This window comes from Aythya fuligula, chromosome 6, assembly GCF_009819795.1.
Source record: "Aythya fuligula isolate bAytFul2 chromosome 6, bAytFul2.pri, whole genome shotgun sequence".
Lineage (NCBI taxonomy): Eukaryota > Metazoa > Chordata > Aves > Anseriformes > Anatidae > Aythya > Aythya fuligula.
In genome coordinates this window covers 11,255,421-11,279,889 of record NC_045564.1, presented here as the reverse complement: position 1 = coordinate 11,279,889, position 24,469 = coordinate 11,255,421, and the positions used below count along the sequence as shown (strand labels likewise).

General features: G+C 57.8%; 1 protein-coding gene and 32 non-coding genes across 33 annotated transcripts; 23 read left to right on the top strand and 10 right to left on the bottom strand.

The window, feature by feature from the left end:
- Positions 1 to 920: 920 nt before the first annotated feature.
- Positions 921 to 993, bottom strand: TRNAM-CAU. The gene has a single exon. It is a non-coding gene; the product is annotated as a tRNA-Met (tRNA).
- Positions 994 to 1,097: 104 nt separating this feature from the next.
- TRNAS-GCU lies at positions 1,098 to 1,179 on the top strand. The gene has a single exon. It is a non-coding gene; the product is annotated as a tRNA-Ser (tRNA).
- Positions 1,180 to 1,792: 613 nt separating this feature from the next.
- Positions 1,793 to 1,866, bottom strand: TRNAT-AGU. The gene has a single exon. It is a non-coding gene; the product is annotated as a tRNA-Thr (tRNA).
- Positions 1,867 to 2,206: 340 nt separating this feature from the next.
- Positions 2,207 to 2,278, top strand: TRNAP-AGG. The gene has a single exon. It is a non-coding gene; the product is annotated as a tRNA-Pro (tRNA).
- A 729-nt stretch (positions 2,279 to 3,007) lies between these two features.
- Positions 3,008 to 3,089, top strand: TRNAS-UGA. Its single transcript has one exon. It is a non-coding gene; the product is annotated as a tRNA-Ser (tRNA).
- A 753-nt stretch (positions 3,090 to 3,842) lies between these two features.
- On the top strand, positions 3,843 to 3,914 carry TRNAP-CGG. Its single transcript has one exon. It is a non-coding gene; the product is annotated as a tRNA-Pro (tRNA).
- A 524-nt stretch (positions 3,915 to 4,438) lies between these two features.
- On the top strand, positions 4,439 to 4,520 carry TRNAS-CGA. Its single transcript has one exon. It is a non-coding gene; the product is annotated as a tRNA-Ser (tRNA).
- Positions 4,521 to 4,981: 461 nt separating this feature from the next.
- On the bottom strand, positions 4,982 to 5,053 carry TRNAA-CGC. The gene has a single exon. It is a non-coding gene; the product is annotated as a tRNA-Ala (tRNA).
- A 261-nt stretch (positions 5,054 to 5,314) lies between these two features.
- TRNAP-CGG lies at positions 5,315 to 5,386 on the bottom strand. Its single transcript has one exon. It is a non-coding gene; the product is annotated as a tRNA-Pro (tRNA).
- Positions 5,387 to 5,550: 164 nt separating this feature from the next.
- Positions 5,551 to 5,622, bottom strand: TRNAA-UGC. Its single transcript has one exon. It is a non-coding gene; the product is annotated as a tRNA-Ala (tRNA).
- A 328-nt stretch (positions 5,623 to 5,950) lies between these two features.
- TRNAP-UGG lies at positions 5,951 to 6,022 on the bottom strand. Its single transcript has one exon. It is a non-coding gene; the product is annotated as a tRNA-Pro (tRNA).
- Positions 6,023 to 6,391: 369 nt separating this feature from the next.
- Positions 6,392 to 6,463, top strand: TRNAP-UGG. The gene has a single exon. It is a non-coding gene; the product is annotated as a tRNA-Pro (tRNA).
- A 328-nt stretch (positions 6,464 to 6,791) lies between these two features.
- Positions 6,792 to 6,863, top strand: TRNAA-UGC. Its single transcript has one exon. It is a non-coding gene; the product is annotated as a tRNA-Ala (tRNA).
- Positions 6,864 to 7,067: 204 nt separating this feature from the next.
- TRNAP-CGG lies at positions 7,068 to 7,139 on the top strand. Its single transcript has one exon. It is a non-coding gene; the product is annotated as a tRNA-Pro (tRNA).
- Positions 7,140 to 7,405: 266 nt separating this feature from the next.
- TRNAA-CGC lies at positions 7,406 to 7,477 on the top strand. The gene has a single exon. It is a non-coding gene; the product is annotated as a tRNA-Ala (tRNA).
- Positions 7,478 to 7,711: 234 nt separating this feature from the next.
- Positions 7,712 to 7,783, bottom strand: TRNAP-AGG. The gene has a single exon. It is a non-coding gene; the product is annotated as a tRNA-Pro (tRNA).
- A 434-nt stretch (positions 7,784 to 8,217) lies between these two features.
- TRNAT-AGU lies at positions 8,218 to 8,291 on the top strand. The gene has a single exon. It is a non-coding gene; the product is annotated as a tRNA-Thr (tRNA).
- A 662-nt stretch (positions 8,292 to 8,953) lies between these two features.
- On the top strand, positions 8,954 to 9,035 carry TRNAS-GCU. The gene has a single exon. It is a non-coding gene; the product is annotated as a tRNA-Ser (tRNA).
- A 4,670-nt stretch (positions 9,036 to 13,705) lies between these two features.
- On the top strand, positions 13,706 to 14,002 carry LOC116490499 (beta-keratin-related protein-like). The gene has a single exon (XM_032189700.1). It carries the CDS (start codon positions 13,706 to 13,708, stop codon positions 14,000 to 14,002), a length of 297 nt encoding a protein of 98 aa, XP_032045591.1.
- Positions 14,003 to 18,402: 4,400 nt separating this feature from the next.
- TRNAP-UGG lies at positions 18,403 to 18,474 on the top strand. Its single transcript has one exon. It is a non-coding gene; the product is annotated as a tRNA-Pro (tRNA).
- Positions 18,475 to 18,801: 327 nt separating this feature from the next.
- On the top strand, positions 18,802 to 18,873 carry TRNAA-UGC. Its single transcript has one exon. It is a non-coding gene; the product is annotated as a tRNA-Ala (tRNA).
- A 164-nt stretch (positions 18,874 to 19,037) lies between these two features.
- Positions 19,038 to 19,109, top strand: TRNAP-CGG. Its single transcript has one exon. It is a non-coding gene; the product is annotated as a tRNA-Pro (tRNA).
- Positions 19,110 to 19,375: 266 nt separating this feature from the next.
- On the top strand, positions 19,376 to 19,447 carry TRNAA-CGC. The gene has a single exon. It is a non-coding gene; the product is annotated as a tRNA-Ala (tRNA).
- A 389-nt stretch (positions 19,448 to 19,836) lies between these two features.
- On the bottom strand, positions 19,837 to 19,908 carry TRNAP-AGG. The gene has a single exon. It is a non-coding gene; the product is annotated as a tRNA-Pro (tRNA).
- A 236-nt stretch (positions 19,909 to 20,144) lies between these two features.
- TRNAS-CGA lies at positions 20,145 to 20,226 on the top strand. The gene has a single exon. It is a non-coding gene; the product is annotated as a tRNA-Ser (tRNA).
- Positions 20,227 to 20,600: 374 nt separating this feature from the next.
- TRNAA-UGC lies at positions 20,601 to 20,672 on the bottom strand. Its single transcript has one exon. It is a non-coding gene; the product is annotated as a tRNA-Ala (tRNA).
- A 1,376-nt stretch (positions 20,673 to 22,048) lies between these two features.
- On the top strand, positions 22,049 to 22,120 carry TRNAP-UGG. Its single transcript has one exon. It is a non-coding gene; the product is annotated as a tRNA-Pro (tRNA).
- Positions 22,121 to 22,448: 328 nt separating this feature from the next.
- TRNAA-UGC lies at positions 22,449 to 22,520 on the top strand. Its single transcript has one exon. It is a non-coding gene; the product is annotated as a tRNA-Ala (tRNA).
- A 169-nt stretch (positions 22,521 to 22,689) lies between these two features.
- TRNAP-CGG lies at positions 22,690 to 22,761 on the top strand. Its single transcript has one exon. It is a non-coding gene; the product is annotated as a tRNA-Pro (tRNA).
- Positions 22,762 to 23,027: 266 nt separating this feature from the next.
- TRNAA-CGC lies at positions 23,028 to 23,099 on the top strand. The gene has a single exon. It is a non-coding gene; the product is annotated as a tRNA-Ala (tRNA).
- A 487-nt stretch (positions 23,100 to 23,586) lies between these two features.
- On the top strand, positions 23,587 to 23,658 carry TRNAA-UGC. The gene has a single exon. It is a non-coding gene; the product is annotated as a tRNA-Ala (tRNA).
- Positions 23,659 to 24,032: 374 nt separating this feature from the next.
- On the bottom strand, positions 24,033 to 24,114 carry TRNAS-CGA. Its single transcript has one exon. It is a non-coding gene; the product is annotated as a tRNA-Ser (tRNA).
- A 236-nt stretch (positions 24,115 to 24,350) lies between these two features.
- On the top strand, positions 24,351 to 24,422 carry TRNAP-AGG. The gene has a single exon. It is a non-coding gene; the product is annotated as a tRNA-Pro (tRNA).
- The last annotated feature ends 47 nt before the right edge of the window (positions 24,423 to 24,469 follow it).

The window sequence follows — 24,469 nt, the reverse complement described above, 5'->3', positions numbered from 1 at the left end:
CCTAGGTAGGCGTCCAGACAGGCCTTGAATATCTCCAGAGAAGGAGACCCCACAGCCTCCCTGGGCAGCCTGTTCCAGTGCTCCGTCACCCTCACCGTGAAGTCCTTTTGCATGTCAGTGCGGAACTTCCTGTTCTCTAACTTGCAGCCATTGCCCCTTGTCCTGTCCCCACAAACCACTGAGAAGAGGTTGGCTACATCCTTCTGTCCCCCACCCCTCAGATATTTATATACACTGAGGAGATCCCCTCTCACTCTTCTCTTCTCCAGGCTGAACAGACGCAGGTCTCTCAGCCTTTCCTCATAGGGAAGATGCTCCAGGCCCCGGATCATCTTTGAGGCCCTCCACCGGACTCTTTCCAGGAGATCCCTGTCTTTCTTGTACCAGGGAGCCCAGAACTGGACAGAGTGCTCCAGGTGAGGCCTGACCAGGGCAGAGTAGAGGGGGAGGATCACCTCCCTTGACCTGCTGGCCACGCTCCTTTTAATGCACGCCAGAATCCCATTAGCTCTCTTGGCCACCAGGGCACAGTGCTGGCTCATGGTCAACCTGTCATCCACCAGGACCCCCAGGTTCTTCTCCTCAGAGCTCCTCTCCAGCATTTTGTCCCCAGCCTGTACTGATACATGTGGTTGTTCCTTCCCAGGTGCAGGACTCCACACTTGCTCTTATTAAACCTCATTTGGTTTCTTTCTGCCCATCTCTCCAGCTGGTCTAGGTCTCACTGAATGGCTGCACAGCCTTCATGGCGTGTCATTTTATTTTGTTTTGTTTTGTTTTGTTTTATTTTGTTTTGTTTTATTTTATTTTGTTTTGTTTTGTTTTTGCTGCGCCCTGGGACTACCGCCCGCACCGCGGGGTGTTGCAAAAAGCCGCCCACAGAAAATAAATAAATAAAAAAATAAAAGACTAAAATGCGTTGCCCTCTCTGAGGCTCGAACTCAGGACCTTCAGATTATGAGACTGACGCGCTGCCGGCTGCGCTAAGAGGGCGCTGGCTGCGGTGCCCCCATGCGGGGCCTGCAGCGGGGCGGGGCGGGGCGGGCCCGTGTCGGGGGGCGGCGGGCTCGGGGCGGGCAGGCGGCGCGGTGGGGCGGGACGAGGTGGCCGAGTGGTGAAGGCGATGGACTGCTAATCCATTGCGCTCTGCGCGCGTGGGTTCGAATCCCACCCTCGTCGGGGCCTTTTGCTGCTGGCGGCTGTTGGTGGCATACGGGTTGCTGCATGATGAAGCGGCTGCCACCAACGCGCGCTTTGCGTGCTCTGAGGGGGCTGGGGGCTGTCTGGGGTTCGGTGGAGCCATCACTGGAGCCATCAGTGCCCTACGCCTGTGTGGGGGCTGAAGAGGGACAACACGACCCTAAATGATCTGCGCCTCTCCTGCTGCCAGTGATGGGTGCTGGAAACCTGTGGGACCTCGAGTCCAGCAGGTGATGCCCTCTCCTTCATCCTCATGGAGCCCTTCCTTGCTCACACGCTACAGGTGCCCCAACACCTACCCCAATCCCCGGAGATGAACCCCAGCTCCCAAGTCCTTCCTGCCCCCACCCAGACTTCCAGATATTGCCTGCTGTCTCCATGATGGTCTCTTGTCTCTCGTCCTTCCTTGAAATGAGATTTGGAGTAAAAACATGCACTCTGAATTTGCCAGGACACCTTGGTCATTGGGAGGGGGCAAATGGGGGTGGTGAGGCAGAGGAGCAGGGGCACCTGGGGGGGTGCCCGTTGTTGGGGTGCAGACCTCAGCGGAGCCCCCAGCCAGGGGCTGGGGAGGAAAAACATCCCTCAGGGCAGGCACCACTGGGAGTCGAACCCAGGATCTCCTGTTTACTAGACAGGTGCTTTAACCAGCTGAGCCATGGTGCCCACCTACCCCTGCCCAAAAGGGGTGCTGTGTGTCCCCTGGGATCTTCCCAAGGGAAATCAGACCCCTGCCCAGCCCCTGTCCTGGTACTCCTGCACTTGCTGGACCATAGCAGGACAGTGGTTCCCAAAAGGAGCGGGGTACTCTGGGATTTGAGCCTGGAACATCCTTCACTCTAACCAAGAGGGGTGAAAGTCCTCCCCATGCCCAGGACATGGTGTTGTTCTGTTCCTCAGGGACATCACTAGGGTCCTTCTGGAAACCAGCACTGGGGATGAGAGGCAGTACTACACCAGCACCCCAATGATCAGCACAGGGCAGGGACAGGCAGCTGCACACCCTGGCTCGTTGGTCTAGGGGTATGATTCTCGCTTAGGGTGCGAGAGGTCCCGGGTTCAACTCCCGGACGAGCCCCCCTTTTGGGCACTGCTGGCCTGCAAACAGACCCTGTGGGGATGGGACGGGGACAGGGACCCACCCCCTGACACCCATCCTTCACACCTTGCTGCTTCCCACCAGCACCAAGTTTTGCCCACGCAGGCTGAGCTCACCATGACAGGAGACAACGTGCCCCACTGCCTGCAGTGGCCGGGCAGGGGAGAGGAGAGACAGTCATGGTCATGTCCCTGCAGCTGGTGGGGCCAGGAGCAGCCTAGGGACAGCCTTGAGATATCTTCCAACCCCAGCCATTCTGTCATTATGTGGTCATTATGTGGTCCCGGGGGGTGGAGACTGTCCTAAAGCAGAGACCCCCCCCCCACCCCCGCCCCCCACTATGTAAGGGATGTAGGTCAGCAGGAGAGTGCTTGCACCTGGGTTAAACCCCCAGCACCTGCTTGTCCTTTTCCCCTTGAAGCCCTTTGCCTCCACAGGATGCATTGCTGGAGGCTGTTTCCCTTACTTGCCCTGAGGTGAGGCTCCCTGCTGGGCCTGGCTATTTTTGCCCAGCTGTCAGGAAATATCCCCCATCATTTATTTTTTTTTCCCAGCCCTGGGACATGCTGATGGCATGGGGAAGCAGTTGTAGGCACTGGGGCTGCTGAGAGCATGGATGGCTCCATCCTGGCCTATGGGGATTCCCTCCCTGGAGCCAGACCCTTACTTAGCAAGGGGGGAGGAGGCACCCATGGGACTAAGCAAGGAGCTGTGATGGCCGAGGGGTGAAGGCGTTGGACTTGAAATCCAATAGGGTTTCCCTGCGCAGGTTCGAATCCTGCTCACAGCGGTGGATTTTGCCTGCTGCTGGCAGGGGGCTAGGGACCATGGCCTGGGGGATTTCTGATTCAACTCCTGGATAAACTCTTCTTTTGGGCATCCACAACCTGGCTTGTCTGGGCAGGGTAGGGATGGGGCTCTGCTGCCTGGCACCATGCGGACAGGTGGCCTCTCCAGGTTTGGGGACACCCAGGCTTCTGGGACAGTCCCACTGGTGGGAATGATGTGCTGTGGGGAAAAATGAGACAAAAAGGAGCAATGACAGTATGAGCTACTGCTCCTCAGTGGGGAAGGGGCTGGTGGAAGTGGTGAGGGATGGCACAGCTGGGTGATACCAGCACCATGTCCCCACCAGGCAGGTCTGTCTAAGGCCATGATGCTCCGAGAATACAGTGCATAACTCCTTTGGGGAATGCAGAAGTGTGGTTTACCACCACAGCCACGGTGTGGAGATGCTTTACAGGGGAACAGAAGTCTGGAGATGCTACAGCTTGAATCCAGGGCCTTACATGCAAAGCAAGCACTCTCCCCCTGAACTTCATCCCCTGTCTGATGTACCTGGCCCTGCTGCAAACCCCATGGTTCTGTTGTACCTATGGCCCTGGGGATGTGCCAGCATGACAGCCTGGGAAGAACAAGAGGGATGGCCCGGCTACAGACAATCACAGGATTCAAGGGAACTTCCCCAGTTCCTGCTGTAGCATCACAATCCTGTGAGTACCTGACATTGAATAATGGGACTTCTGCCAATCCAAACTAGTCTGGCTCGTTGGTCTAGGGGTATGATTCTCGCTTCGGGTGCGAGAGGTCCCGGGTTCAACTCCCGGACGAGCCCTCTCTTTTGGACATCCACCAGCCGTGGCAGACCAGTGGAGCTGCAGCTCGTGGTGGGGAGCAGAGTCAGGAGAGTCGCTTGTGACAGGAGGAGAGCTGGCAACTTTGGTGTGGGCATAGCCAGGAGACAGCCGGTTAGCAGCAAACATTGTCAGCAAAATAGGATCTCAGAGGGCCTGTCTGGGTGAAAGGCCCCTTGGGACAAGGCAGTGTGGGGCAGCAGTGTGAGAGTGTATGAGATTTTCACAAAGACCCACACACTGTGCAGGGGATGTGGACCCAACGAGCCGCTCTGTGCAGCTGCCCAGGCCCCCTCCCTGGGCCACCCTGGCAGTGCTGGGGCAGTGCCGCCACTGGCCCCTGCTGGCCTCAGGCCCTGCCACCAGCACCCAGGTGCAGAGCGGGCCCAGGGCTGGCGCTGCAGCTGTCCCTGCCTCTCCAGCAGGAATGGGGGCTGGGGGGGCAGCAGGGGCTGCCCGGGGATGCCCCTCACAGACCACGGGGCACAGGCAGCCCCAGCCGGGGGCTGTGATGGCCGAGGGGTGAAGGCGTTGGACTCGAAATCCAATAGGGTTTCCCTGCGCAGGTTCGAATCCTGCTCACAGCGACAGCTTTTAGCCCTGCTCTGGGGCTGCAGGGGGCACGCTGAGCCCACACAGGGCTCTTGGCTGCCCAGGGCAGCCCCCTCCCTGTGCTGGGCCTGCCAGGCTGTGCGCTGTATGGGGCCGAGGCGGGGCAGGGGTTTTGCTGGGGGCCAGCTGTACACCCAAGTTCATTGGTCTAGGGGTATGGTTCTTGCTTAGGGTGCGAGAGGTCCTGGATGCAACTGCTCCCAGAAGAAACCCCCGTTTGTGCACCGCTGGCCTGCAAACACATCCTGGAGGGACACAGCACAGCCCTGCTGCCCCACAGCCCCGATACCTCGGGCACAGCCCTCTGCTGCCTCTGTCCCCACCCCGCACCACAGACCCTTGCTGCCCTGTGCCACGGGGACAAAAGGGACAGGGCACAGCCAGTACTGTAATGGGACAGGTACAGCAGGCTGCGGGCTGTGAGGCAGGAAAAGGCTGGAGATGCTGGGGCTTGAACCCAGGGCCTCTTACATGCGAAGCAAGCGCTCTCCCACTGAGCTACATCCCCTGCCCAGTGCCCACCAGGGGGCCCAGGCCCTGGCAGCAGCAGCTGGGCGCTCCCTGCTGCACTGGCAGCGGCTGAGCCTGGCCAAAGGCGGCTGTGCTGCCCCACAAAGCCTCCGGCCCCAGCATGGGGTGCCGCTTGCAGGCTGCTGGGGGATGCCAGGGCCCCCCTGCTCCTGCAGCGCTGCCTGGGGGGACAAGGGCCCAGAGCCAGCCCCCCTGCGTCTGCCCCCTGCCCGCAGCAGCTGGGCTCGTCCCAAAAGGGGGGCTCGTCCGGGAGTTGAACCCGGGACCTCTCGCACCCGAAGCGAGAATCATACCCCTAGACCAACGAGCCACGCTGATGGGGCCCTCTGCACCCTCTGCCCTCGTGCCCCACAGCTCTCACGCCTGCTGGGGCAGCTCCAGCATTTGCCCCACGTGCTTGTTGCCCTGTGACAGCCCCAGGCCCTGCAGCCCCCAAGAGCTGCCCTGCCCTGTCCTGCGTGGGGAGGAAAAGCATGGAGATGCTGGGGCTTGAACCCAGGGCCTCTTGCATGCAAAGCAAGCGCTCTACCGCTGAGCTACATCCCCACACTCATGGGGGCCTTCCTGGGGGGCTCTGCTTTTAACAAAGCCTTCCTCCTGCCTCCTCCTCCTCAGACCACACCACTCACCAACACATCAGCACACCTCCCCTGCTCTTCCACAACACACCTGCCTCACAAAGCACACCTGCAGCACCACACACTCACCCCTGACTACTCAACATGCTCTCAACAGCCCTCCTCCCCCTGGACACACACACACACCCCAAAACCAAACGCTCTCCCCTCACAGCGGACACTGCCCTGGCCCTGCTCCCCAGTGCAATCCAAGGTTGTCCCCCCACGCTCTCTGGGCCAGGGAGCCAGAAAAGATGGGGCTCGTCCGGGAGTTGAACCCGGGACCTCTCGCACCCAAAGCGAGAATCATACCCCTAGACCAACGAGCCGGGGTGCAGCACCCCTTTGCACCCCCACTCTCGCTGACCCACACCTTCACCCCTCAGCCATCACAGTCCCAGGGGCTCCAACCTGGCAGTACCCATGAACTGTGCTGCAGCCATCTTCAGCCCACTGCATATCAGAAAGAACATTATTGCTGTGCGGTTGATGCAGCACTGGGACAGTTACCTTCAGGCCTGGTGGAACCTCCCTCTTTGGAAATCCTCAAAAGGTCCTGGGATGCGGTTCTGGGCAACCTAATGCAGGTGTCCCTGCTGGGATCTTTGGCAGTGGAAAAACGCAGCATGAGGTGTCCCCGGCAGTGCTGAGGAGGTGTGGGTCAGCGAGAGTGGGGGTGCAAAGGGGTGCTGCACCCCGGCTCGTTGGTCTAGGGGTATGATTCTCGCTTTGGGTGCGAGAGGTCCCGGGTTCAACTCCCGGACGAGCCCCATCTTTTCTGGCTCCATGTCCCAGAGAGCATGGGGGGACAACCTTGGATTGCACTGGGGAGCAGGGCCAGGACAGTGTCCGCTGTGAGGGGAGAGCGTTTGGTTTTGGGGTGTGTGTGTGTGTCCAGGGGGAGGAGGGCTGTTGAGAGCATGTTGAGTAGTCAGGGGTGAGTGTGTGGTGCTGCAGGTGTGCTTTGTGAGGCAGGTGTGTTGTGGAAGAGCAGGGGAGGTGTGCTGATGTGTTGGTGAGTGGTGTGGTCTGAGGAGGAGGAGGCAGGAGGAAGGCTTTGTTAAAAGCAGAGCCCCCCAGGAAGGCCCCCATGAGTGTGGGGATGTAGCTCAGCGGTAGAGCGCTTGCTTTGCATGCAAGAGGCCCTGGGTTCAAGCCCCAGCATCTCCATGCTTTTCCTCCCCACGCAGGACAGGGCAGGGCAGCCCTTGGGGGCTACATGGCTGGCACAGGAGGTCCCCTCGAGAAGGAAGCTCCTGGCCTGGCCCCATGCGTAGCAGCAGCAGCGGGGCAAACACTGGAGCTGGAGCTGCCCCAACAGGCGTGAGAGCTGTGGGGCACGAGGGCAGAGGGTGCAGAGGGCCCCATCAGCGCGGCTCGTTGGTCTAGGGGTATGATTCTCGCTTCGGGTGCGAGAGGTCCCGGGTTCAACTCCCGGACGAGCCCCCCTTTTGAGATGAGCCCAGCTGCTGCGGGCAGGGGGCAGACGCAGGGGGGCTGGCTCTGGGCCCTTGTCCAGGGGGTCAGCGCTGCAGGAGCAGGGGGGCATTCCCCTGGCATCCCCCAGCAGCCTGCAAGCAGCACCCCATGCTAGGGCCGGAGGCTGTGTGGGGCAGCACAGCCGCCTTTGGCCAGGCTCAGCCGCTGCCAGTGCAGCAGATAGTGGCCAGCTGCTGCTGCCAGGGCCTGGGCCCCCTGGTGGGCACTGGGCAGGGGATGTAGCTCAGTGGGAGAGCGCTTGCTTCGCATGTAAGAGGCCCTGGGTTCAAGCCCCAGCATCTCCAGCCTTTTCCTGCCTCACAGCCCGCAGCCTGCTGTCCCTGTCCCAGTGTAGCCCTGGCTGTGCCCTGTCCCTTTTGTCCCTGTGGCACGGGGCAGCAAGGGTCTGTGGTGCGGGGTGGGGAGGGAGGCAGCAGGGGGCTGTGCCTGAGGTTATGGGGCTGTGGTGCTGTGCGGCACTGTCTGTGCTGTGCTGTATCCCTCCAGGATGTGTTTGCAGGCCAGCGGTGCCAAAAAAGGGGCTCGTCTGGGAGTTGAACCCGGGACCTCTCGCACCCTAAGCGAGAATCATACCCCTAGACCAACGAGCCAGGGTGTGCAGGTTATCCCCAGCAGAGCCCCTGTGGCCACTGTACATTGCGTTGCTTCCCCATCCTGACCTTTGCTTCTGGTAGCAGCACAACGCAGCATATGGAAGGTGCTGCTTCTCATTTGCACTTTTCTCTTCTTTTACCTTGAAGGAAGCCCCATGTGGATGGTGGTAGCTAATGCCAATTTACCTGCAGTCTCCAGTGCATCTAGAAGAGATGTGCAGCATCTGTTTGGCCAGGAGCTGCCATCCTTGGGTACATTCCTATCTGTCAGGGCTATCCCCACCTGACTGATGTTGGGCCATTCTTCACCCTGAGCATTTCAGCTTTCCTCCTGGTTTCCAGTACCACAGTGCTTGGCTGCCTTAGGCACATGTTTCTCCTGCGGCTACCCTGAAGGCCATGGGCAGGGGGCCCAGCACTGTGGCCAGGTGGGCACCATGGCTCAGCTGGTTAAAGCGCCTGTCTAGTAAACAGGAGATCCTGGGTTCAACTCCCAGTGGTGCCTGGCCTGGGGGCTGTTTTTCTTCACAGAACCACCAGATCCAGGGGCTATGAGAGCACTGAACACCCGATAGAGAAGGCAATGACAACAGAGTCCTTCATTTCTCTGGTGGCCCTGCTCTTGGGAAGAACTACAGTTTCCTTCTAACCCACATCTCTGGGAAGCTCACATTTGTGAGGTGATCCAAACTGTCTCCAAACCTGGAGTATTTGGGAAATAAAGAGGTACATATCCTGCTGGCTGGGGCTGCCCTATCCATCTTCTCCTTTCATTTACAAGCTTGACTGGTGCTGAATCATGCAGAAAAACCCTCTGGACATAGGTCAGGGGTGGGAGAGAGGGTAGAGGAGATGTAGACCTACAATAACAAACAAACAAACAAAAGCCTAGACCACACACTTTTTAAGCAAAAATAAATAAATCCTGTCTCCTGCCCAGTCTATATTTTGTTGTCCTCTGAACACAGGGACCGGGGGGAAAATGGAGAGGGACAAACAAACCACAAAGCCCCCACCGCCCTGCTTGCCACCAGCCATGCAACAGGCAGGCACATAGCTCACTCCTACGGCCCAGCTGTACAGGGGACACCCTGATGGAGCATCTGTGGGTTTGCAACCTGTGCTCAAAAGTGAAAAAAAAATCCCCAAATGTGGGCTGGAGCAGGGGACGAGGTGGCCGAGTGGTGAAGGCGATGGACTGCTAATCCATTGTGCTCTGCACGCGTGGGTTCGAATCCCACCCTCGTCGGCTCTCTGGCTGCTGTGTGGGGGATCCTCTGTGGACAGGGAGGCTTTTGGCAGCAGGGACAAGACCCCAAACCCAGAAAGTCCCTCCTAGCCACCCCCTCTTTTGGCAGCCTTCCTCAGTGCAGCTGCAGGTAGCTGTGCCACCCGAATGCCATCACCTCCTGCCCCCAGCATCTCCCTGCCAGAGCCACACAGAACAGAGATCAGGCATCACTTGGCTGCACTGGTGGCAAATTGATACCTGGCTGGCTTCCTCTCTCCCGTCTCTTTTCCTCTTTCATGATAAATATATGTCTGCATCTGGGCTGGTGTTCTCACTTGCTGAACCTGCTCCTGGTTGCCCAGGGAGCTGCATTGCCCTCTCACGTCAGGGCAACGTGCTGGGCCCCACGCTGCTGTACAGGAGTGGGGAGCTGTCCCCTCCACAGGCAGAGCCTTGGTTCCCGAGCCCACCCGCTGGGTGCCCCCTGTGCTCCTCTCCTGGCGGTGGCAAAGTGCCCGGCCACGGGCAGCCTCCCTGGGGGTGGAAAGAAACCAGCGGCACTGGCTGGGGAGGGACATGGGCACACCCTGGGTCTTTCCACATCTCACACGGAAACCCTGGGCATCCCCATGGTGCCCTGAGTAAAGCTGGGCCTTCATGAGCCATCGCCACCTCTGCGAGGTGCTTTCCTGAGGAGGGCATGGCTGCTGCGTGGTGGCAGCTCCCTCCTGTGTTTGAAATTGTGCTCACTGGGGAGGCCAGGGAAGAGCAAGGGTGAGACACTGCAAGATCAAGAGGATGGAAAAAACATAGAAATAGCTGCTAGGAGAGCTCTTTTTCCTGCTCTGCTCTGCTCTGCTCTGCTCTGCTCCCTTCCCCTTCCCCTTCCCCTTCCCCCCCTCTTTTTTTTTTTCTTCACAAATCCCACAGGTCTTGCAGGAAGGGAAGCACTGCATTTCTCAAGGCATGCCTGTGCTTTGCCACAGCCAGGGAAACATGTTTTTCCAGCCTTGCAGGTGTCTTCCCTGACCTGACTTTTTTTTTTCTGTTGACAAGGACATGGAAAAGCCACACCGGGACACCTTGGGCGGGAGGGAGGGACACTCATACTGCAGGCCCTGTGCAGGTTTTTGGCCTTCCCCTGGGCCACTCTTCCTTCCAGGGCCTGCAGGGATGCCCTGGTGGCCAGCAGGGAGCTGCTTGCCCCAGCAGCCTGTCCACAGCCACAATGGGGATGGGTGCCCACCCTGTCCTCGCCCACTGCTGCTGGGCACCATGGCACTTGGCCGGCTCTTGCCAGGGCCAGCCAGGCTGCCCCAAGAGGAGTGTCCTGGGGACAAGGAGTGGACACGTGCTACAGCCCCAGAGAAGCAGGCCTGTCCCTGCCCAGGCACCTGGTGACAGGGCCTGCTGGGGGGACGTGCCAGCCTCAGTGACATGGACCTGGCAATTAGAGGATCTGTGAAACCAGACCTCCCCCAGTCCCGGGGCCTGCTCTGCCTGGTGGCACCGGCGAGGCTGCACTCCCAGGGCTGCACGCAGGGACAGGGCTCCTAATGTCTGTGTCCCCACAGCCATGGGCCTGTCCTGTGGTGGGGCTGTGGGGGCTGGTTGTCCCTGTCCACCAACTCCGTAGGGAACTTGTGCAAAGTCCAGCAGCCTCCACAGGAGATGCTTAGGGGAATACAACCGCCATTAGGGTTTCCACCTTGGCTCTCAGGAGGTCCTGGGGCAGGGGATGCTTCCTCTGGCATCACAGACATCTAGAGAGAGACGAGGTTGCTGGAAACCAAGATGCAGAGCAGTGAATCAGAGTTGCAAAGTGCCGCTGGGGCTTGGGGATGGAAAGGGAATCATGGTGAATACTGGTCCTGATCCGTTTTTCTCCCTGTGTTCTTACCTGCAAGAAGAAACAGGGCTGAAATGTGCACGCATCCCAGATCCATTGCAAAAGTTACAAAAAAAATGGGCCTGACATGTTTTCTCTGGTGATATTTTCTTGGTTTTGTGGTTTTCCCAGAGAAAGTCATGTCTCAGGCAGAAATTGCTCATTTCCTGAAGTGAATAGGGGTTAGTAAAACCAGTCCTGCCTTTCTCCCAGATACCTGCATTCTCAGGAAGATCTCTTTGCCCTATGGTTTTCCTTTGTTTTAATCTCTCTCATTACACAAATCTGATTATTTTAGCTTCCCAACATGTGCCTTTTGTTTTCCCTGTTCCCATCTCCAGGCAAAGGACTTTTTTTTTTTTTTTTTTTAAGCCTCTGTTTGGAAGCCAGGGAGTCCTTCAGAAAGGTCATTCTCCCAAGAATCACAGAAGCACGGAAGAAAGGGGTAGAAAATGGTTAGTGAAGAAGAAATCCTGCCTGGCAAAAGAAGGGTTTAAGTCTTAGCCTGTGAGTCCAAGGTGCACCTATGGCATCATTTTGTCATTGCAAAAAGGCAAAAAGGAAAAGCTTAAAATAAAGCGTCATCCTTTTCTGCTCCCCAGATGGCCCTTTAGGAAGTTGTGACGAGCCTCCAGCCCCCTCCCTTACTCCAGCAGGCTGCAGGACTGCTGCTGACTGAAGCATGTGTCTTCCTCCGCACCTCAGAAAAGCTGATTTTCTGTTTTCCCTTCCAGAGTGAGGTTAAAATGAACTGGGCTTGACTCCATCACCTCTGAAAAGCATTTTTTGCCCTGGCAGGCAGGGCAGGAAGGAGTCACTAGGGATAACTCAGTGCTATAAAGCCTGGCTCCATGCAAGGCCAAGTCATCCCAGTAACTAAAGCGACCCTGAAAACCCCTACAAGGCATGTCTTTAACAGCCTTACTGAGAATCCCTGGCTCCACACATGCATTGTACATGTGCCCCAGTACCGCCATAGTTTATACCTTCATCTAGGCTCTGCTGGCATGAAATGAAAAACCTTCAAACTTTCCTTGCCCCTGGAGCCTGATGGCTCATTCCCCTGCTCGGTACCACGTCAGCGGCTCCCTCTCACCAACATGTTGCTGATTCACGTCTAAATGCAGGTTGGGACTTCTGCGACTCCTCAGCTCTGTAGCAGCTAGCAGGATTCCAGCAGAGCAATCCGGTGTCACACCTGTAATTAGAATGTCTTGATGATGTTGCTCCATCACAAGGAAGAAGAGCCGTGAACTTCTGGCTCACTGCTCTTAGCATATCCAAAGACCTGGCTGGGAAAGCTCTTGGCCTCCAAATTCAGCTCAGTGAGCAAAATTAGCTACTTACGGTGTGCGTCACCTTCAGGGATGGACTCTGGAGTCTTTTTTAACATCTTTCTGTGTCTTTGATTAGTTTGCTTTCATAATGTGCTGTATTTTCCAAGCAGAATTTGAACACCATGCATGGGGATAACAACATGCAAAATCCTCTAAGCGAATCCAAAAGCATAAAAATTTGGCCATGCCACCCTAGCTCAGCTACCTGGGCTTACCCTTAGTCATGTCCCTGTCTGTACTACCTGGGCAGCTGCGGAAGGAGGAGGGCTGCCTGGTGCCTTCTGCAGCACCACACAACACTTCATGCATTTTTCTCCAAGCTGTGCAAGGTCCCTCACTGCCCTTCACACTTCCAGCATCCCTGATTTTCATAATGGGACCGTGTGGGGCTGAGGCAGCGCAGGTGCCTGGCTGCTTTTGCTGGGTTTATGCACAGATAAACGATTCTCATGCTCAGCCTAAACCCCCTTACTCACCGGCTCACCTCAGGTGCACTTGGGAGCTGGCTTCCCCAGTGATTTGTGGTTGTGCTGAGGGGAAGGTGGGAAGGGAGGGGAGATGAACCGGGGATGTGCCTGCCCTAAATTCTGCTGAAATGCTCTCCTGCCTTGTAGCATAAGACCTAAAATGTACTTTGGCCTTAGGAGGTAAGATAATTACTACCTGTAGCTCGAATCATTTCAATCTTACTCAGTACTAAATGGAAGCAAAACATGACGGATGAAAGAGGAAACTGTTTAATCAGCTGAGGGAGCTTTCCAGGAGAAAACTGCTGGTTGCCGGAGAGTTTCACACAGAAGGAATGCGCTGGCTCCCCGGAGGGATGGGGCACCCTATAAAATCCCACACGGAACCTGGCCCTGCCACCCTCTTCCCAGCTGCTGCCGCCTCTGCCACCCAGGTAAGTAAAGGCGGGCTCTGGCTCCTTGGCTTCTGCCTGAGCTGTTGCTTTCACCGATGTCTTCTGCCTGCTCCTCCATAAGGGGTTGAGGTTTTTTGCCTGTCTTCTGCCTGCAGAGGCCCCCAGAAGGGTTTATTTCTGTCGCAAAATGAGGAGTCAGGGCTCCAGGTGCAAGGGGGTGTGGGATGCAGGGGGTACTGGGTACCTACCTCAAGAGTCTGTAACCATACAGCCAGGTGCAACCTGCATGGATTACTTTAAAAAAAAAAAAAGTATATATTGATTGATTGGTTTATTTATTTTATTTTAATTTATTTTTTACAACAACCAGATGCATTTCAGTGAGGATTTTGCTTGGGAAAGTCTTTCTGTCAGCTCTCCAGCTCCGCCTTCCAGGGCAGACCATCTAACCCACACTGAATTATCCCAGTGCACCCTCTGGCTACTCCTCTTTTCTTCTGGCTGCCAGAGCCATAGAATTAGGGCTCCACAGGGATGGCTATGGTCTCTGCCTCACGCTTACGCCCTGCTCTGCCTTCCAGGTGTCCGTCCTCACCCGGCGATGTCCTGCTACGACCTGTGCCTGCCCTCCTCCTGCGGCCCCAGGCCACTGGCCACCAGTTGCAATGAGCCCTGCTACCGGCGCTGCGGGGACTCCACCACCGTCATCCAGCCTCCCACCGTGGTAGTGACCCTGCCCGGGCCCATCCTCAGCTCCTACCCGCAGAACACAGTGGTGGGCTCCACGGCGTCGGCAGCGGTTGGGAGCTACCTCCGGTGCTGCGGGGTGCCGGTGGCCTCCAGCGGCGCCCGGGGGCTGGGGAAGGCGGGACTGCTGTGCCTCGGTGGTGGGCTGTAGGGTGTCCTTGCCTGTCACCTCGTCCCACCGATGCCAGCAGGGCACAGGGAAGGAACAGTGAAGCACTGGAAGAAGGCTGGGGAAGAGGACTAAGGAGATGCCCGTGTGTTTCCAGGCTGTGGAGGGCATCCGCAGCTCCCGCAGCAGGAAGGGAGCCGCGAGCACGCGCCACTCAAGATCGCGCCTCTGTACGCCTTTCTCTTGCTATGCCTCACTGTATGTTTCCATGTAGGTGTCACAACCTGCGGTGCTACACGGCATTTGCTATTAGCTGGGGGAAAACGCTTTTAGCTGGCTGCAGACAGAAGGTGATTGCCACGGGCTGCAGGGGCAGCACCTTGTTGGTTTGTCCATTCCTTTAGTGAGCACTGGAAATGCGCTTCTCATAGTCTCAACTTGTTTATTCTATTTCTTTTTCTCATTAAAGACATGCTACATCACAGCCTGAGTCTTCTGGTGTTCCTTTTGCCTCTGGTCTGAAATGGTGATGTGCTCTGGAAGCAACCTGTTGCTGTGTGGAGGTTCTTTTTTTTCGGGTCTGAAATGGGAATTTCTGCTGCTCAGCCCCACACTGCTCACAGAGCCATGTGGCTTGCTGTGTCCGGCCCAAAGGCAGACTTCTCAGCATGAAGACTTTTTTATTGCTGCCCCAGAGCAAGTGTCTGCGTAGGGAGACATGCAACGGTCTCATTGCCTGTTACCTCAAGGAGGTGGCAACATGGAGATTGGATGTTTCAAAATGGCATTTTCCCTGTTTTTGCAGCAGTTTCTTTTTATTCATTTATTTTTTGTTTTATGGAGGATGCATGGGGCCTTATATAAATGAGTATGCAATGACTTAAACCTAGACAGCACAGGTGCTAGCGAGCTGTGAGGTATGTCTGAATGTGGCTGGTGCATTTGCAGAATGTAGTAGCAGAAAACACTTTGTTCTTTGCTGCTACATGTACACATAGACATGCACTTGTGCAGGCGTTGACTGCAGCATTTGCCTCACAACCACAGGAGTAACGTGTCCTAAATACCCCGGGGTTCTGGTGCTAGCTCCACATGATGGGTTAGGGAATGCCATACCAACCCTGGATGGGGCAGGAACTTTGCTGAGAAGCCCAAATCCATGTTAGCACCTCTCCATAAGAGGAAGAAGGGTGTCTGCGATGCAAACTGTGTGCAGATGGAAGCATCTCTAGAAAAATATGCCAGGCACTGAGTAAGCCTCTTTTTCCTTTGTCATATAACATCAGGCAGAACATTTTTAGCTAATGAAAGGAGGAATAAGAGTGCGACTAAGTCCTCCATGGGCATTGTCTAAATCTTCTTTCATTCCTTGAACATTTTGTTAGTGTGAAAATTTGCATAGAGTTTATGAGTGTTTTAGCAATGAGGGATTATGCTGAGCTTGAAAGCATGTTGGTCCTCAAAACTCTTTTACCAAGCTCAACTGGTTTTCTGGCTCAGATCTTCACAGAAGTGCTCTTAATTTGGAAATAATTTGCATGGCACTTGCTCAGCAGTCAGAGCACCAGGAGAAGAGAGGTGTGGGTTCACATCTCTGCTCCAAGGACTGTTCCGATAATTTTATCCCAGCTGCAGAAATTTTTCCATTGTGAGGGGGTGTAAAATTCTCCTGAGTGCTGCAGCAAAGAAAAGCATTGGATTTCTAGAAAAGGCCTCATTAGATAAGTTGTAGGCATCTGGGGCTTGTGCAACTTTCTTTCACCAGTCTGATGCATAGAACAGTCCAGAAGGGAACAGGGGAAAATGATAATGACATTTTGCTACAGCTTTTCACAATGACTCCTCTGGTGAGATCATAGAGATCTATTTATTTATTTATTTATTTATTTATTTATTCTGAAGAGACAGTGACTCAAAGGAGACTGAAATCCACACAGGTCCTTAATTTGACTTGAAAATTGCGATGCCCTTAGTGCAGACAGAGCCAGGGAAGGGAGGACCTGAGGCACTGCAGGGATCCCCATCCCAAGGGACCTGCCACCCTGTCTCTCTGGGTGCTGGGACTCCTGACTTGAGCTGCCCTGAATTCACTCCGCCACGTATCACTGCACAGCCAGTGCTTGCCCCAGGCAGGACCCCACAGACCTGCTAATCAGGCCCTAAAATAAAGCTTCCCACAAAGACGGCACAGCCAAGGGCCCTGGTGAGAAACTGGGAGCTACATACCAAGACTGGGGTGAAAAATAAAGCTTAGCAGGTGGAAGGATGCACGGCGAGGGAAATAGCTGGGTCCTGGGGTTTGGTCCCAGCATCGCTCACTCATGGCTTTCAACAGTAGCAACAGCAGCAGTTCTCAGAGAAGCCTGGAGCAGAGCCCAGACCCAAACCTGTCGAGTTTCATGACTTCTGCTTTTCCACCATCTTCCCTCACCTGCTCGTGTCCTTGGTACAAACCTCCTCACTGCCATCACACATCCTCCTCCTGCAGCAGTCGTTGCTTCCTGGAGACTCCCATTTCCCTTCTTTTTCTTTCTTCTCTCCCTTGCTTTGGCAAACACAAGTGCATCAGTAAAAATTACAGTGTATGAGTGAGCAGCCAAAGCACCCTGGCATGGGACAGTGGTGGTGGCAACTCCCTTTTATGATGAGATCACGTCCATGGGAGTGCTGATCTCCTCTTTGGAGTTGGTTAGATCCACAAGGACACCCCAGCATACACCCCTACACTTGGCAAATGGGCTCCGTCATTTTTTATTTCATTTTTTTTTCTACATTTCTCTGCTTGGGGAAGCTGACAGAAGCAGCCAGCAAGCATCTCCTACACAAGGAAAGCCTGCAGCTCTTTGCAAGTGCAGTGGTGGGTGCCTGGCCACTGGGGAAGAAGAAGAGAGAGAGAATGGATGAAGTCGTATCTTGGGCTGCAGCAAGTGGAGAAACAGAGAGGGTTATCATGGAAAAGGGGAGACTGGTGCAAATGGTGAGTGAATGGGACTGTCAGGAGTGAAAGTCGCAGGTGGCCTGGGGCCAGTGATAGGGTGCAAGGTGGTCTCAACAGGCAGCTTCCCAATCTTCGCTGGGGCAAAGGACTTCTGAACAGAGTGCTTGGGGACACACGCCTGGAGTCAGCTGGGTAGAGATGGGGACCCTGGAGCTGGGAGCCTGCAGGTGTGGCAGCTGACAGTGGGATTTATTTGTCAATAAAACCTCCTTCCTCACCCGCCGGGTCTCACCCTGTGCCTCGCCTTGTGATTTCCCACCGTGGCACAGTGGGTGCCTCCTGTTAGGGTTCAGGAAGGACAGAGAGAGGTCGCGTGGTAGGGATAAGAGGCAGGAGAGGGCACTGCTGAGATCACACCCTGCCCCGGGCACCCACCACTGCACCCACGGACCAACCGCAGGGCAGGGGCCCTGCGCTGGCCCGGGGAGCCAGACTGGCGATGACTCCAGCCGTGGGGGACTCCTCGGTGAGGGCTGCGGTTCTTCCTCAGGGCTGAAAATCCCATAGAGCAAGGTAATCACAGGCCACCACACACCTGAGTCACAGGGGAAGAAGCACACAAATCAAAAGGCACGGGCATCCCGGTCTGGTCCTTCTGGTGCCACCCGTGGGAATGGAGCTCTCACGGCTCGCACCCTGGTGAGCCAGCAGCCCTGCTCCCCCTACCAGCGCCGCGCTGCATCCCGAGCCCAAACCAGCACCAGACACCACACCCAGCTGCCCCACAGACCCTCCTCTGAGTTTATCCCCCCAGGAGTGGGGAAACCGGGATACAATGTGCTGTGCAGTGGAAGCACAGCCCAGCTCCAAAGTGTTTAGAGCATCCTGGAGTGAAATAGCCTGGGATGACAGTTTCAAGCTCACTAATTATTAAGTCAAATATTCCAAGACTGTTGATTCATGTTTACTGAGAATCAGGTGTCTGTGCAGTTCCCAGAGAAGAGGACATTGATCTGCTTATTGAGGGTAAGGTTGCTCTTGCTTGCACTCCTTCTGTGGTGTTGATGGAGCCAGGCTGCCGTGGGGATGTTTTGCAGCGTGGTAATCATGGGTGAGAAGCACACCCTGCCTGCCCCTGCCCACGGCCCTATAATCTACAGGACAGCTGGGGCTGTTCCTTCCTCTTGACCTAACTTCAGCTCCCAGGGGTTAAAATGAGCCCCAGGAGTGGACTATCACACCAGCACAGCCTACAGTGCCATATCGTTATTTTGCCCCAGAGGCACTGCCGAACTGGGCAGTGGGCAACGGACATGGTCCTGGGCAACCTCATGTGGGTGTCCCTGCCTGAGCAGGAGGCTTTGTCCAGGTGATGTGCAGAGGTCCCTTGCACTATAGAGAACTTGGTGCTTCTGCAGGGGCAAAATGTGGTGCGGGGCACCACCAGCAGTGCCGAGGAGGTGTGGGTCAGCGAGAGTGGGGGTGCAAAGGGGTGCTGCACCTTGGCTCGTTGGTCTAGGGGTATGATTCTCGCTTTGGGTGCGAGAGGTCCCGGGTTCAACTCCCGGACGAGCCCCATCTTTTCTGGCTCCATGTCCCAGAGAGCATGGGGGGACAACCTTGGAATGCACTGGGGAGCAGGGCCAGGGCAGTGTCCGCTGTGAGGGGAGAGCGTTTGGTTTTGGGGTGTGTGTGTGTGTCCAGGGGGAGGAGGGCTGTTGAGAGCATGTTGAGTAGTCAGGGGTGAGTGTGTGGTGCTGCAGGTGTGCTTTGTGAGGCAGGTGTGTTGTGGAAGAGCAGGGGAGGTGTGCTGATGTGTTGGTGAGTGGTGTGGTCTGAGGAGGAGGAGGCAGGAGGAAGGCTTTGTTAAAAGCAGAGCCCCCAGGAAGGCCCCCATGAGTGTGGGGATGTAGCTCAGCGGTAGAGCGCTTGCTTTGCATGCAAGAGGCCCTGGGTTCAAGCCCCAGCATCTCCATGCTTTTCCTCCCCACGCAGGACAGGGCAGGGCAGCTCTTGGGGGCTGCAGGGCCTGGGGCTGTCACAGGGCAACAAGCACGTGGGGCAAATGCTGGAGCTGCCCCAGCAGGCGTGAGAGCTGTGGGGCACGAGGGCAGAGGGTGCAGAGGGCCCCATCAGCGTGGCTCGTTGGTCTAGGGGTATGATTCTCGCTTCGGGTGCGAGAGGTCCCGGGTTCAACTCCGGGACGAGCCCCCCTTTTGAGATGAGCACAGCTGCTGCGGGCAGGGGGCAGACGCAGGGGGGCTGGCTCTGGGCCCTTGTCCAGGGGGTCAGCGCTGCAGGAGCAGGGGGGCATTCCCCTGGCATCCCCCAGCAGCCTGCAAGCGGCACCCCATGCTGGGGCCGGAGGCTGTGTGGGGCAGCACAGCCGCCTTTGGCCAGGCTCAGCCATTGCCAGTGCAGCAGGGAGCGCCCAGCTGCTGCTGCCAGGGCCTGGTCCCCCTGGTGGGCACTGGGCAGGGGATGTAGCTCAGTGGGAGAGCGCTTGCTTCGCATGTAAGAGGCCCTGGGTTCAAGCCCCAGCATCTCCAGCCTTTTCCTGCCTCACAGCCCGTGCCTGGGGAAATGCCTGGGCAGTGGATGATGCCCACCAGGAGCTCCTCTTCCTTCTGCCCTCTGCAGGCATCCCCAGAGCCCCTCTCCCCCTGCTCCTGGCTCCCCGATGGCTGCGGCACTCAAGGCGGCCTTGCCCAGCTCCTGGCTCTGCCCTGTGGGTCCCCGCTCTGCTGCCCCTGTCCCAGTGCAGCCCTGGCTGTGCCCTGTCCCTTTTGTCCCTGTGGCACAGGGCAGCACAGGTCTGTGGTGCAGGGTGGGGAGGGAGGCAGCAGGGGGCTATGCCCGATGTGTCAGGGCTGTGGGGCAGCAGGGCTTTTCTGTGTCTCTCCAGGATGTGTCTGCAGGCCAGCGGTGCCCAAAAGAGGGGCTCGTCCGGGAGTTGAACCCGGGACCTCTCGCACCCTAAGCGAGAATCATACCCCTAGACCAACGAGCCGCGCTGTGCAGCTGCCCAGGCCCCCTCCCTGGGCCACCCTGGCAGTGCTGGGGCAGTGCCGCCACTGGCCCCTGCTGGCCTCAGGCCCTGCCAGCAGCACCCAGGTGCAGAGCGGGCCCAGGGCTGGCGCTGCAGCTGTCCCTGCCTCTCCAGCAGGAATGGGGGCTGGGGGGGCACCAGGGGCTGCCCGGGGATGCCCCTCACAGACCACGGGGCACAGGCAGCCCCAGCCGGGGGCTGTGATGGCCGAGGGGTGAAGGCGTTGGACTCGAAATCCAATAGGGTTTCCCTGCGCAGGTTCGAATCCTGCTCACAGCGACAGCTTTTAGCCCTGCTCTGGGGCTGCAGGGGGCACGCTGAGCCCACACAGGGCTCTTGGCTGCCCAGGGCAGCCCCTTCCCTGTGCGCTGTATGAGGCCAAGGCAGGCCAGGGGTTTTGCTGGGGGCCAGCTGCACACCAAGGCTCGTTGGTCTAGGGGTATGGTTCTTGCTTAGGATGTAGCAGAACCGGAATTCAGCTCTGGACCAGCCCCTCTTTTGGGCATCGTTGGCCTGCAAACAGCCCTTGTTCGTGGCATGGAAGAGGGCCCTGATGTCCCACAGCTGCCTGCCACACCTCGCTGCCTCCTGCCAGCACCCACCTTCCCCCTTCAGCGATGTATCTGGGCTGTGGCTTGGCCACAAAAAAAGCATGGAGATGCTGGGGGTTGAACCCAGGGCCTCCTGCATGCAAAGCAGGCGCTCTCCCGCTGAGCTACATCCCCTGCACAGGGGACTCTGCCTGGGGGGTCTCTGCTGGTACCCACAGACCAGCTGCCCCCATGGATGCTGCACAGGGGGCACTTGGCGGCTGTGCCCACTTCCCTGCATTGGCCGCACAGCCCAGGCACGCCAAAAAGGACCCCTGTGTGCTAGGCTCTGATAGGGACAAAAGGCACCCCCACACACCCCACTATGTCTGCAGCACAGCCTGGCAATGCAAGGCAGGCAACAACCCGCCTCATTTTTGTAGGGGCAGGAGTCTGCCTCCACATGCAGCATCTCCCGCTTCCCCTACCCAACAAATACCCACATTTGGCACACACACACACCCAACCCCAGACTCTGCCTGTGATGGGGGCACAGCCATGAAACGAGAGGGCCATGGTGCTGGGCGCTGTGTGCTGGGGGCCGCAGCCTGCCTGGGCTCTACCCCACAGCTGGGGTGCCCCCGAGAGCACCCTGGTGCTGCTCGCTGTGGGGCCTGGGGCTGTGCACCGGGGCTGGAGGTGGCCACATCTGGGTGAAAGAGCTGCTGCGGGCACCAAAAGGCCTGAAGATGGGAGCGATCCATGTGAGCCCCAACCCCCTGGGACTGTGCTGGGGAAAGAAGAGCCCTTGGGTAGGGCAGAGGAAGCTTTGACAGGAGCCAGCAGGGGGAGAAAGAAGTGGGCTAGGAGACTTTCCCAAACCACAGGTGCCCCATCACTACTGGCATGACGGGCGTGCAGCTCATGGGCAGAGCACTTGCTGTGCATGCGGGAGGCCCTGGGTTCCACCTCCAGCATTCCCCGGCTGGAGAACTGGGCTGACAGGAACCTCATAAAGCTCAACACGGAGAAGTGCAGAGTCCTGTACCTGAGGAAGAACAACCCCAGGCACCAGGATTTGCTGGTGGCCGCACAGCTGAAAGGCAGCCTTGCAGAAATGGACCTGGAGGCCTGGGGGACACCAAAGTGAACATAAGTCAGCATTGTGTTCTTTGCTGCCAACAAGGCTAACAGCACAAGAAAGACGTGGACCTGTTAGAGCAAATGCAATGGAGGGATACAAAGATGAGGCTGGAGCACCTCTCCTATGAAGAAAGGCTGAGAGAGCTGGGGATGTTCAGCCTGGAGAAGAGAAGGCTCCACAGAGACTTCATTGCAGCCTTTCGGTACTTAAAGGGGTCTTATAAAAAGAATGGAGAAGGGCTCTTTACTCGGGTAGACAATGATACGACAAGGGGTTATGGTCTAAAACTAAAAGAGGATAGATTTAAACTAGATATTAGGAGGTAATTCTTCACTGTTGGGGTAGATTCTTCATTTCAGAGCTCTGGAACAGGTTGCCCACAGGTGTGGGGCAGCAAGAGTGGGGGTGCAAAGGGGTGCTGCACCCCGGCTCGTTGGTCTAGGGGTATGATTCTCGCTTTGGGTGCGAGAGGTCCCGGGTTCAACTCCCGGACGAGCCCCATCTTTTCTGGCTCCATGTCCCAGAGAGCATGGGGGGACAACCTTGGATTGCACTGGGGAGCAGGGCCAGGACAGTGTCCGCTGTGAGGGGAGAGCGTTTGGTTTTGGGGTGTGTGTGTGTGTCCAGGGGGAGGAGGGCTGTTGAGAGCATGTTGAGTAGTCAGGGGTGAGTGTGTGGTGCTGCAGGTGTGCTTTGTGAGGCAGGTGTGTTGTGGAAGAGCAGGGGAGGTGTGCTGATGTGTTGGTGAGTGGTGTGGTCTGAGGAGGAGGAGGCAGGAGGAAGGCTTTGTTAAAAGCAGAGCCCCCCAGGAAGGCCCCCATGAGTGTGGGGATGTAGCTCAGCGGTAGAGCGCTTGCTTTGCATGCAAGAGGCCCTGGGTTCAAGCCCCAGCATCTCCATGCTTTTCCTCCCCACGCAGGACAGGACAGGGCAGGGCAGCCCTTGGGGGCTGCAGGGCCTGGGGCTGTCACAGGGCAACAAGCACGTGGGGCAAATGCTGGAGCTGCCCCAGCAGGCGTGAGAGCTGTGGGGCACGAGGGCAGAGGGTGCAGAGGGCCCCATCAGCGTGGCTCGTTGGTCTAGGGGTATGATTCTCGCTTCGGGTGCGAGAGGTCCCGGGTTCAACTCCCGGACGAGCCCCACTTTTGGGACGAGCCCAGCTGCTGTGGGCAGGGGGCAGACGCAGGGGGGCTGGCTCTGGGCCCTTGTCCCCCCAGGCGGTGCTGCAGGAGCAGGGGGGCATTCCCCTGGCATCCCCCAGCAGCCTGCAAGCGGCACCCCATGCTGGGGCCGGAGGCTGTGTGGGGCAGCACAGCCACCTTTGGCCAGGCTCAGCCATTGCCAGTGCAGCAGGGAGCGCCCAGCTGCTGCTGCCAGGGCCTGGTCCCCCTGGTGGGCACTGGGCAGGGGATGTAGCTCAGTGGGAGAGCGCTTGCTTCGCATGTAAGAGGCCCTGGGTTCAAGCCCCAGCATCTCCAGCCTTTTCCTGCCTCACAGCCCGCAGCCTGCTGTCCCTGTCCCAGTGTAGCTCTGGCTGTGCCCTGTCCCTTTTGTCCCCGTGGCACAGGGCAGCACGGGTCTGTGGTGGGGGGTGGGGAGGGAGGCAGCAGGGGGCTGTGCCTGAGGTTTTGGGGCTGTGGGGCAGCAGGGCTCCGTCTGTGCCGTGTCCCACCAGGACAGGGGCTCCGTCTGTGCCGTGTCCCAGCACTGCCCAAAAGGGGAGCTTCATCCAGGAGCCGTTGCACCCAGGACTTCTCGCACCCTATCGAAGGACCATCCTCCTGTATGGTGTTGTCTTTTGTCCCTATCAGAGCCTAGCATACGGGGGTCCTTTTTGGCGTGCCTGGGCTGTGCGGCCAATGCAGGGAAGTGGGCACAGCCGCCAAGTGCCCCCTGTGCAGCATCCATGGGGGCAGCTGGTCTGTGGGTACCAGCAGAGACCCCCCAGGCAGAGTCCCCTGTGCAGGGGATGTAGCTCAGCGGGAGAGCGCCTGCTTTGCATGCAGGAGGCCCTGGGTTCAACCCCCAGCATCTCCATGCTTTTTTTGTGGCCAAGCCACAGCCCAGATACATCGCTGAAGGGGGAAGGTGGGTGCTGGCAGGAGGCAGCGAGGTGTGGCAGGCAGCTGTGGGACATCAGGGCCCTCTTCCATGCCACGAACAAGGGCTGTTTGCAGGCCAACGATGCCCAAAAGAGGGGCTGGTCCAGAGCTGAATTCCGGTTCTGCTACATCCTAAGCAAGAACCATACCCCTAGACCAACGAGCCTTGGTGTGCAGCTGGCCCCCAGCAAAACCCCTGGCCTGCCTTGGCCTCATACAGCGCACAGGGAAGGGGCTGCCCTGGGCAGCCAAGAGCCCTGTGTGGGCTCAGCGTGCCCCCTGCAGCCCCAGAGCAGGGCTAAAAGCTGTCGCTGTGAGCAGGATTCGAACCTGCGCAGGGAAACCCTATTGGATTTCGAGTCCAACGCCTTCACCCCTCGGCCATCACAGCCCCCGGCTGGGGCTGCCTGTGCCCCGTGGTCTGTGAGGGGCATCCCCGGGCAGCCCCTGGTGCCCCCCCAGCCCCCATTCCTGCTGGAGAGGCAGGGACAGCTGCAGCGCCAGCCCTGGGCCCGCTCTGCACCTGGGTGCTGCTGGCAGGGCCTGAGGCCAGCAGGGGCCAGTGGCGGCACTGCCCCAGCACTGCCAGGGTGGCCCAGGGAGGGGGCCTGGGCAGCTGCACAGCGCGGCTCGTTGGTCTAGGGGTATGATTCTCGCTTAGGGTGCGAGAGGTCCCGGGTTCAACTCCCGGACGAGCCCCTCTTTTGGGCACCGCTGGCCTGCAGACACATCCTGGAGAGACACAG

What these genes read in the sequence shown, in the direction of transcription:
- LOC116490499 (XM_032189700.1), top strand. Translation starts at nt 13,706, where the DNA reads ATGTCCTGCTACGACCTGTGCCTGCCCTCCTCCTGCGGCCCCAGGCCA.